Here is an 11237-nt window from a genome sequence, read left to right on the forward strand (position 1 = left end):
AGAACAATTACCAAATTCAGTGCCTACCTTGAAAAAAAAAATTTAAACCCTAATATGAGAATAATTGTCATACATAAACCCTAAAATATGATTTAACCCTAATTATAATACTAATAATATCTTAAAGCAAATGTAATGATCTCAAAACAAATGAAAATGTCCTGCAGGGTTGAAGAAATAGTTAAATAGTCAGCAAAGCTGTCGTTGCATGAATGCAAGGAAATTATGAATGAAGTTGAAGGCAGATAGTTTTTCTTGCATTCATCCAAATTTTACAGTCAACAATGGGTGAAAAACAGCCCGAAACAATTATAACTAAAACATGTATCTTCTGTTTGTCTATGGTTTTTTTTTTTTTTCAATTTTTTCTTTTATATATATACAAGCTTCTTATAGTGGATAGCTTTAATGGTAATTCATGAAGGAGAATTCACTTCTAATTCAATAACGCTACTTGTAAATAAGAAAGACGAAAAAGGATGATGAGTGCTTTCGTCGAATTACGAATCTGAATGTGTTGAATCAGGTAATATTTCCGCAAGTGACTTATCCTGTTGCTTTTTCAGATACCTCTGAGCAGTCGCATTAACAATCTTGACAAAGAAGTTCATAAGCATAAGCCACACGATGGTATTCCAAATCGAAGCAAATGAAAAGTCCCACTTGTCCTGCAGCAGCATTTTGTAGAACGGATTTGTAAAGTTTTCTAGTCAATCAAAAACTCGGGCAAATATAGATAGATTTCTTGTACAGGCTTATGGAAAATACCTTGATATTCGAAGGCACCGGAGGTGGGGCAGCCAAGTACTTCTCTTTGACTGAATGAAGTTTTGCCGTGAGTGTGGGCAAGTAAGAATCAAATCTGGGTATGAAGCTGAGAATCCAGATCAATTCATTCTCTATCCAGTCAAGGAGTTGATTATTACAGACAGAGATGATAAATACCGTCTGCAAAGAAGGAACCAATAGATTCTTCTAAGAATACAAGAAAATCTAGCTTCATTTTGGACAATGCCATTACCAGTGAGGTCAATTGAGGCTCTGCTTGTATGTAAAACATAAAGAGAACATCACTATTTGCAAACCTGTATGTGAGTTTTAATGATTGCCTTCCCAATCAATGTAGCGAGAAAGAACTTCCAGAATGGTATCCCAAATTGTCCACACATGATGCCAGCAAGGTCAAATAGAGGATTTGGGACCTGAAACATGATTCAGTCCATCAGCAGGAGGTTATAAATCAATAAAAAACGGCACAAATAAATAGCGTTTATAATCCGCTGTCAACTTATATTATCTTCAAAAGAATATAATTAACAAGGGCTAGCGCTCAAACACCATTCAAGTTTCTCTACCTTGCTCTAACAACATAATACAACACTTCATAAATGAAGTAGAAATTTGCACATTAAATTTATCTTAGCAACGCATGTTTCTAGCTTGAAATTTTTACCGGATTGATATAGTTTAAGTCCTAAACAAGGATTTCCTCTGAAGAAAATGCATCAGAACATGCATTTGTTCATGCACATACAAAACAGGGATAACAGTCAGCCAACCAAATGTTTGCTAAAAATAAATCATCTTATGACACATAAATATTTTGCATTATTCAAAATGATAAATGACAGAATGAGAAAAAAAAAAGCATATAACTGACCGAGGCGAGCAGTAAAATGGTGAAGAAGTTCATGTGTTGAGAGTGAGACAACAGCCAGTGCTCGATCTGCTTCAGGTGAGTAGCTATGAATCCATTATCCTCGCTTGAGGAATGATCCAATTCTTCCATTGGTTCAATTTTTCTTCCTGATACACTTGCTGGATACAGCATGAAGGTCAACATAAGCTGGTTATTCTAACAGTATGGAGTGCTAGTAGAAAATCTAAATGGAAATAACAGTCTTTAGTAGACAACCAACATTAGGACAAAGAACAACCTAGGGCCTCAACTTCATGGAGAAAATTCAATCATCCACCAAAGCAGAGTCAAAAGTTAAATTAGAAAAAAAGGCAACTACAATGCAACCAAAGCAAATTTGATTAAGACACAAAATTGAAAACCTAGAAGTTATTAATCAAAGAAAAATATGAAACATGAAAACCCCATTTTCACAGAGCATTATAGAAGGGGAAAAAAAGATGGGCTCCATAATTTCTTGGAATAAATGGGATCAAGGAACTCCTTTGCACTGTAAGTACAATATGTTTAAGTTGCAAAGTTAGTATTATATCACTTATCAAACCCAATGCAAAAGTGATTGGATCATCCTCCAGAAATACCCTCACCAGCCTACCATAAACAAATTCTTCTAGCAAACCTTGTTGTAGTTAAAATATATAGTGTAAAGATGAGGCTCACACCTGCCCTCGAGATAAAGTAAGGAGGAAGCTCTCCAAGTGCAGTCCCAAGACCCCATAAAATAGCCTCAATCTGCACCTGCGGCAATATACTGCTAATAGGAACCCTTGACCCATGTGATGATGAAAACAACGGGGGCCCAAACTCTCTGCAGGGTTTATCCAGCCATGAAGGAACTCTCTTCAACTGTATTGTATCATATGGAGCACTTTTCAGGTCTATTCGTCCACATTGCATTGCTTTTATTGTAAACAAGGCAATATGAGGACCCAAATAAAGGACAAAAGTGTGCAGACCAGATCCTGGAATAAGAAAGATGAATTAGAAAAATGAAAGAATCAGATCAAGGCATATCTCTTCGTGCATCCAGAAAATTTTCTTTTTGTTCCAAGGCAGCATAAAAGACAATCAGATCAAACTCCAGAAATATTCGTAGGCACAGAAGTGTGAATAGCAGAAACCAGAAAAAAGGGCTTCCTCCCTTGCATCCACATAAAATGTTCAAAATACATGGGTACATCATACACAATAATCTTTGAAACATTCACTGAAGTGCAACTGCTAATACTCAAATTATTCCAGTTTGCCAGTTTTTCAACTACATTTGGTAGAATCGGACTAAACAGCCTAAGCCACTTCAAAATTTCTTTTAAAGGAAGAAACCCATCTAAAAGATTAGAACTGTGCTGCAATGCAGAACAAAACTACATATTTCCAAAAATACCATTTGATATCTGCTTAGTCAGCCAGTGGCAGTAAGAAAGAGTTTAAATACCTAAAAAGCATGCTAGTATAATAGCAATGAATTATTCATCAAGAACACTCCTCCAAACAACACAAATGATCTTCTCAAATCAAAGTTCTTACCAAGACCAATTGAAGATGCAACACCAAGTGCAATCCACCATAATCCAAATCGAACATACTGAGAAACTTCCTCAACATGCTGATGAAAAATGTAATCAAGATATCAACTGTTAATTATTGTTTCCACTAATCTGATTATAATAAATGATGAAAAATAAGAATGAAAAAATAAAATACATCAACTAAATATTGAGCAAAAACTTACACATAAAACAAAAAAGGTTCAAATTAAAGTCATTAAGGGGCAATAAGACCTAGCACAACCCCACACCCTCCCCTAACCCATACACAAAATAATAAATGAAAAATGACTATGATAGAAGTTGGAACTCTTGAAAATGTATGGTTATAATAAAACTCTAGCTTCTGTTTATTACTTGAGAGAAAATAATAATAATAATAATAATAATAATAATAGTGTGGCTGTAAATCTATTTTACAGCACAACTATACTAAGGTTAAAGATAGAGTTTTATTCCCAGCCCTAGATTTAAACCCTAAAATTAACTAATAATCCAAGCCATCTATCTTTATATCTAACCATTAATAAACAAGACAAATAATAACATAATAATAAGAAAAAGCTCCTGCATCACTTTGAATTTCTCAATTCATAGTTAAATGAAGCAGATATGCACAGCACTAGCTCTAAACAAATAAGAACCTTCACAACAGCATACCGAGGTATGCTGCACATCAACAGAAAACCATGACAAGAAAAGATGGATATAGTAGGATAACCTACAAATTTTATTACCTTTTCATGAGGGCCCTCAATAGTCACAAGCAAAATTCCAAGAACTGCTATTAGAGTGCTTGAAAGCATAAGCCAACCACCCTTTGCCAAAAGATATGATGCTGATCGCTTGATATATTGAAGGATAGCCAGAAGGAAAAACCTTGATGTTTTGACTGGCTGTGTAGTCAATGTTAAATTTTCCAATTCTAGCCTATATCTCTCACGAAGATCTACAAAATGTAACAAGTCAATCAGCTAATGAGTCTAGAACACTCCAAACCAAACATTTTCCTTTTAAGAGGAAATCAAAATAAAGCTAATATTATCCAGCATTTATGCTTAAAAGAAACAGTCATATCCTCCTCTAATCCAATAATGTAAGATGCAGAAGGATTTTCAATGAACTTTGATGCCCCAAAAGTACCCAACAATTGCCTTTTTGCACCTTCAGGCTTCAAGCCCAAAATCTACTTCATTTTTTAACCCTTGTCATTCATTCAGCTCATTTTAAGCAATCTAATAATTAACCAAAACATTTTTTCAGATGAACTCGGTTAACTTAACAATTGATTTATACAATAATTACAATAATAAAAAGACTAATCTAATTAATAAACTAGAACAACTCATAAATACTAAGAGATCTAGGAAAACCCAATCTCATTCGAGTTCTTAAAATAGAATTAAATGAGGGGAAACCAAAATAAGGTGATAAAATTCAAAATTTTAGAAGAAAAAACTTATAAAAACTTGCCTTGGACAGACGATTCCATTTGTTGGGCAGAAGAAGTCGCGCCTTTGCCTGACCCCATCACCAAACAAACATATTACGATTCAGTTTTTTGTTTGTTTGTTTGTTTGTTTGTTTCAATTTCTTCAATAAACTTAAAATTTTCGTCAATATCTATCACTTTTGGTGATGAAACGCTTCGATTCTGGGCAAGAATCAAGCGGCTATAAAATCGTATTACTTGAAAAGGAATCAACCACTTTTTTCCTTTTAAAATCACTAGTAATAACAACAAAGAATTTTCTTTCTTGAAGCAATATTGTAGATCTAGATAAGAAGAAGAATATATCAAAAGCTGAGGAGAACAATATTTGCGTATCTCCTTCTTACTTTGAGGGTTTTTTTTTTTCTTTTTAAGCTCTCCTTTTATTTAATAAAAAACCCATTTCGAATATTATAATTTGATCCACTTTTATATGCCAAAACTTGAACAAAATTGTTGCGTATGGTATGTAACTGTAGGGCTAATTACATTGAAAGTCCTCAAACTAAATTTTAATTTGCTCCCAATTTTCAAAACATTCTAATTTCAAAGTATAATGTCATATTTAATCTTTTTTTATTAAGAAAAGGAACATCATAAATTGAAGAACAAAAGTGTCTTATTACACAATTTCCCCCAATCACCTCAGCAGGCATAATAGTACGATATAGTACTCGTTTGTATTGTAATAATTTGATTCTATTTTGTGATTAGTCAGTTAGTCTATTTGTATTATAATAATTTGATATTTATTGTTTTTCAAACATATATCTATATTTGTACTTATAACACTTGTAAAAATTGCTCCAAAAATCTTGCAAGCATGCCTGCACACTGGTTACCCTTTCGAAATATGGGCTTCAATTGGCACGACGAATGCAATAATGTATAAAAGTACAAAGTAATGTATTAATTAGTCTCATTCCTATTAAGCATCGAGTTAATGACAATATAGCATCAAGTTAAATCTGATTATGGGTTGGGCCACTCGCTTCGGTCTGAAGATTCGCTCGAAAAGTAAGAGGGTCTGAAGATCTATCTGGAAAGCGAGTCGTGCCTCAAGTAAACTTTTTTGACCTGAGCTCAGCTTGACCTGAATTTGTAAAAAAAAAAAGTTGTTGTTTTGCTACAATTTTACTATTATATTGCTACTATTTTGTTGTTGTTATTTGAATATTGTATAACTCTAATTTTACTACTACTTTAGAGGTATTTGCTTGTTAAACTGTACATATCTTAGTATTTTTTTTTTTTTGTGAATTACAATAATAGGGCAAAGCTCGAACAACAAACGCGATTAGCGCGACTCGAACTCAAACTACCACCTGGGGCGATGAACATTCTTGACCATCAGGCCATCACATGGGGCTCATATTAGTGTTATTTAAGTATAAAGACTTTTTTTCATTTATTTTTAATTTGTTAGGAAATATTTATTTTTTAATATTTTTAGTGTATTGATATATTATATTTTAAAAATTTATTTTTATATAAAAAATAATATAAAAAATTAATAAGGATGAGTCGACTCAATTTTTAACTTTTTTATTCAAATAGGTCTTAGGTAAAATTTTAAGTCTATTTTTCAAGTCGGGCCCAAACTTAAAATTTTGTTATGGGACGAACCGGCCCATATTCACCTTTACTGCACACCGATTGCCCTCTTCAAATGTGTGCTTCAATTGGTACCGCAGAACGCAAAATGTTTAAGAGTATGAAGTAATGTATTAATTAGTCCCATTCGTATTAACCACCGAGCTAATGACAGTAATAGCATCAAGTTCTACTAAAATGTAGCACGGACACTTGTAGCATGTGGTATATGCCTGAAAGCATAAGCAACCCAATTCCCTTGATGATCCCGAACGGTCATACCTATACTAGCTCTTCCCATATTTGCATGGTTGGACCACATATTAGTCGAAGAGAAGCATTTTGGGAGCAAGTTCCTAACATCGCAACCTATGTCATTTTGGATTTGCATGGGTGATTTTTAATGATATTTTGCATGGCTGTGAAAAAATAATATCCATGCTAGGCCAGAAGGGCAAATAAAGTGCTTCAGGATAGTCATATTGAATGATGGTTTGCCGGATTTAGGATTCAATGGACTTGGTATACTTGGTCTAGTAGACGTGACACCAATGAGTTGGTAAAGGCAAGATTAGACCACTTTTTAGCGACTAACAGTTGTTTCGAGAGCTTCCCATTATACAAAGTCCAACATTTATCATGTCCATCCTCATATCATTGCTTGATACTAATGGTAATAATAGAGCAAGGGGGTCATAGATGGAGAGTGTGAGCAAATTATTATCGATACATGGATAGATTTGGTGCATATGAACATTATGAAAAGATTAGAGAAGGTTGGCAGCAAGCTAATGGATTAGCGTAAGGCTAATGTAACATTAATTGAGTAGATTACAAGATATGGTATCGTCTAATGATGTCTTCAGCCAAGAGACAAAAACATGAAAGAGCCAAAGAGGATCATTTAGTACCAACAATCTTGTGTTAAATGGTTGAAAGACAGACAAAAACATGAAAGTTTTTCATGCTCGAGCAAGGATTCAATGTCGAAATAATAAAACGTATGATCTTGAGGATGGCAAAGGTGCATGGGTTGAGGACTAATTGGACATGATGTGAATAGCCACGAATTGCTTCTCTTCCTTATTTGTGTGAGTCTATGGAGTTAAATGTGTTTAATTTCACTTATATTGCTCTCATTCCTAAAAGTTTTAATCTTGATCCAATTTGGTCCAATTTGTCTATGTAATGTAATCTATAAAATCATTGCCAAAGTTTTGGTGAACAAATTTCAACATGTCATTCCAAGTTGCATTAGTGACTATTAGAGTACAATCATCCCAAGTCAACAAATCATACATAGGGGAAAACTTAAGAGGGTATGTAGTCTCTTTATGAATAATGAAAATTTTTAAGTTAATATATGGTAAAATTGTACTTTATCCCTCGAAATGAAAATATCATGTTTATTCCCTTTGAAAATGATGAAATCAAATATTAATAAATTATAAATTATAAATTTTAAAAAGTCAAAATATAAATTTATCATTTAGTTCTAATTCCCACTAATTTTTTTTTTTGTTTTTGGATTTGCTCCTATCTTGGATAGTATTTTGGTTGCTTATGAACTCCTCAATACCTTGAAACTAAGAAGATAGGGAAGAAATAATGTTATTTCATTTAAGCTTAATGTTTTGGATAGTATTTAAAATGACAAAATATATAGATATTAAAGGTTAAATTTGTTATTATACCAATCAAAACTATGTACAATTAAAGAAAGACATTAATCATAAATAATTGTCCTCAGTTGCTCTAATTGATATGGATTAATTGCTTCAACTTTTTTGAGAGGGACCAATTTGATCAATTTCAAAATTGAGAGGAAATAGAGATATCTTTTTATGATTATTTTTTATAGTTAAGTTGGGTCGGGTTTTGTTTTAATGGGTATTGAATATTTATATATTGGGTATTTATATTATTTTGGTCTTGGGTATATAAATGGTTTTGGGTTTACTAATTAAAACTTTATTAATATCAAAATCGAAAATCGATAGGAAAATTAATTAAACCGAATTTTGAAATTGATTATATCGATTTTTTTTTCTGTTTATAAAATTTTTTTGTATGTTCAAAATAAGCTCTACTAGGAACGGTGAGCTTCAAGTAGACCTGATCATGGGTCGGATTTATGCAGAATTTTAGGCCTAGGCCTAGGCCCTATCCAGCCCAAAAAATGAGCTTAAAATTTTGTCCAAGTCTAGCTCATATTAAAAATGCTAAACTCAAGTCCGATCCAAATTGACTGTAATAACTTTTTTAAAGATTTTTTATATAAATACAAATTTAAAATATAATACATCAAATACACTAAAAATATTAAAATAAATGTTTCCCAACAAATTGAAAATATATATAAAAAAAAGTATAGGCATGTGATTCGGGCCGGGTCGGGCCATGCTCAGGCAAAAAAATTCTGCGTGAGACTCAATTTATTTAGAAAATAGGATTTATTTTTTGTCTAGACCTATTTTTTAGGCCTATATTTTCTCTTACACTCTCTTACTATTCGGATAGACCTTCAGACCTGAGCGGGTGACCTGGCCCATGATTAGGTCTAGCTTCAAGTATTGTCTAGAAAAAACTTGCTAGTTGCGAAAGTCGATACTCTCGTTAATTTGGATATGAAGGAATGGAAAGAGGACCTTATTGTAACACCCCAAACCCCGGCTAGACGTTATGGCCGGATCCGACATGTCACATCAAAGCGTTCAAAACATTTTATATTGTTGATCCAGAAAAACCTACTTAGTGTTTTAAAAGATAATTTCATTATAGGTTAAAGTGAATGGAAGCTGTGCACCAGGTAGGAAACTGGAAAAGAGGAGGTGAGTCTATCGGACTACTTAAGTACCAAGCTCCCTTCGGATCCAATCCTAGACATGCACACCGCCATTGCCACAACTTAACGTCATGTATATTTCTAGGAAACCGATTTGATTAAGTCATTTTTAAGAAAAGTGATTAATTTTGGAAAATACTTTCATTGCGGAAGCTTTGCTTGTTGTCGTGTTATTTTTAAATCAATTGTTGTTTTTTTTTTTGAAAACGCGCCCTAAAGCTATCCAATTTCAACAGTTAAAATAAGTAATACCTATCTTAGTAATACATATTAAAACCATCAAAAATAATTAAGCAGCCTTATTATATTTAAAAACCCAAAACTTCAAACGTAAATAAAAGGATGTCCAGTTCACCAGAAGAAAATCAAACTTTCAGAACGGGTGGCCACTCCGAATTCCCTCACAGTTCCAAGCCCACTATGGTTGGGGATTACCTGCGTGGATAAAAATAAAAAGGGTGAGTTTGGGGAAACTCAGTGTATAAGGAAAACCCATTCAAAGCCCAAGTCAGCTCAAGCCTATTAGGCCTAAGCCCATTCAGGTAACAGTGGTACTGGACCTGAGCTCTTTTTAGATTACAATAAACTGGGCCTTAGCCCCTTATTCAGATAACAGTATGGCCCATAGGCCCATTTCAAAATACATGCAAGATCAATAACATATGCAAGCCCATTTGGGGAGACTACTCAACCCACCAACCACTACACTCCACCCGTACCAGCCCTACACTCCATGTGGGAATAGCTCAACCCACCCAAATTTAACACTCCACAGCTTGCAACCTTGTTTGCTCGATTATCAAGAATTGAGGCAAAGCCTCCAAGACGTGGACAAGCCACTTTCAAGACTTCCTCCGTCAATATCCCAATCCCATGCATCGTTAATAACAACATGGCATGCAGTAAATAACAACAATCAAACATGCATTTAGGTCAATTTAACCCTAGGGTATTTCTGTAATTTATCTACTAGGGTAAAATTGTAAATTTTCCACTTTTAAAGGTATTTCAGAATTTATCTATTTTAGGGTTTTTCATGCATATTCCTACTTTTCACGTACTAACAGAATCACGCATCGAGAGTTCTTACTGAATTGGGCCTGCTGGCCCATCATTCCAATTTTGGCCCATTAAGCCCAAAAATATCGAGGGCACAGAAATCATGCACTTTGCAGTCCAAATTTTGCAGCTTACTAAAAACATTAATCGATTTACCTCACGAGCATTCGCACACTTGCAAATCTACAAAATACCGGTTTTCGCATTTCGCTTTTCGACTTTTGCCGATCCGGACTAAGAAAGAGGGTGTTAGTTACACACTTGCTTATGACGATATCTTGACGAGATCCACACACGAACCGCCTACAATTGGATTACTAACACGTTAATCTAACTATTCAAATACAAACTACGATTAACCCCTTACAATATTCGCCAACCACACCTACAGATCATAGTAAGCTTATAAGAAATCAATAAGCAACTCATTAACAAATTTTTGTCAATGTTTACCACATAATCATAATTTCACTGCAAGCTGTCTTCCTGAGCAACAGTCACTAAATCATTTATAACTGGAGCTACGAAACTCCAAATCAAGTGCCGTTAATTTTCCCTGAAAATAGACTCATATATCTTATATCCATAAAATTTTCAGAATTTTTGGTTTGGCCAATCAATACCAGATTTTTCTCAAAATTTCGCATGTTTCACTGTTTGACTAATCTGACCACTCTTCATTACGAATCAAATTTCTCATTGTACAGAATTCAAAATATGTTCTCGTTTATTTCATTTGAAACTAGACTCAACAAGCTTTAATTACATAATTTATTCAGCTTCTAATTCATCTCCCACAATTTATGGTGATTTTCCAAAGTCACGTTACTGCTGCTGTCCCAAGCAGATTTATTACCAAATTCACTCTTTCACGCATAACTTGCATGCATGTTATTTAAACATGTATATCACCAATCAATCATCACATATCTATGATTTTACTTAAGTATAATCTCCATTTCATCATTTTAAAGCACAACATGTTAGCCGATTTTTTCCCTT

The 11237-nt window shown here is 33.8% G+C and overlaps 1 protein-coding gene across 1 annotated transcript; it reads right to left on the reverse strand.

The window, feature by feature from the left end:
• Positions 1 to 223: 223 nt before the first annotated feature.
• Positions 224 to 5157, reverse strand: LOC108474415 (vacuole membrane protein KMS1-like). The gene is made up of 8 exons (XM_017776327.2): positions 4720 to 5157; positions 3984 to 4195; positions 3227 to 3305; positions 2362 to 2661; positions 1661 to 1818; positions 1086 to 1202; positions 769 to 948; positions 224 to 668 (listed from the first exon to the last, which is right to left on the reverse strand). The coding sequence occupies exons 1-8, from the start codon at positions 4775 to 4777 to the stop codon at positions 501 to 503; spliced, it is 1272 nt and encodes a 423-aa protein (XP_017631816.1). The 5' UTR covers positions 4778 to 5157; the 3' UTR covers positions 224 to 500.
• Between the last annotated feature and the right edge of the window lie 6080 nt (positions 5158 to 11237).

The sequence above is a fragment of the Gossypium arboreum genome, chromosome 3, assembly GCF_025698485.1.
Source record: "Gossypium arboreum isolate Shixiya-1 chromosome 3, ASM2569848v2, whole genome shotgun sequence".
Taxonomy (NCBI): domain Eukaryota; kingdom Viridiplantae; phylum Streptophyta; class Magnoliopsida; order Malvales; family Malvaceae; genus Gossypium; species Gossypium arboreum.

What these genes read in the sequence shown, in the direction of transcription:
- LOC108474415 (XM_017776327.2), bottom strand. Translation starts at nt 4,777, where the DNA reads ATGGGGTCAGGCAAAGGCGCGACTTCTTCTGCCCAACAAATGGAATCG. An exon ending in TGCATCTTCAATTGGTCTTG is followed by an intron (nt 2,662 to 3,226) that starts GTAAGAACTTTG and finishes TTCTTATTCCAG; the next exon opens with GATCTGGTCTGCACACTTTT. An exon ending in TTACTTTATCTCGAGGGCAG is followed by an intron (nt 1,819 to 2,361) that starts GTGTGAGCCTCA and finishes TGCTGTATCCAG; the next exon opens with CAAGTGTATCAGGAAGAAAA.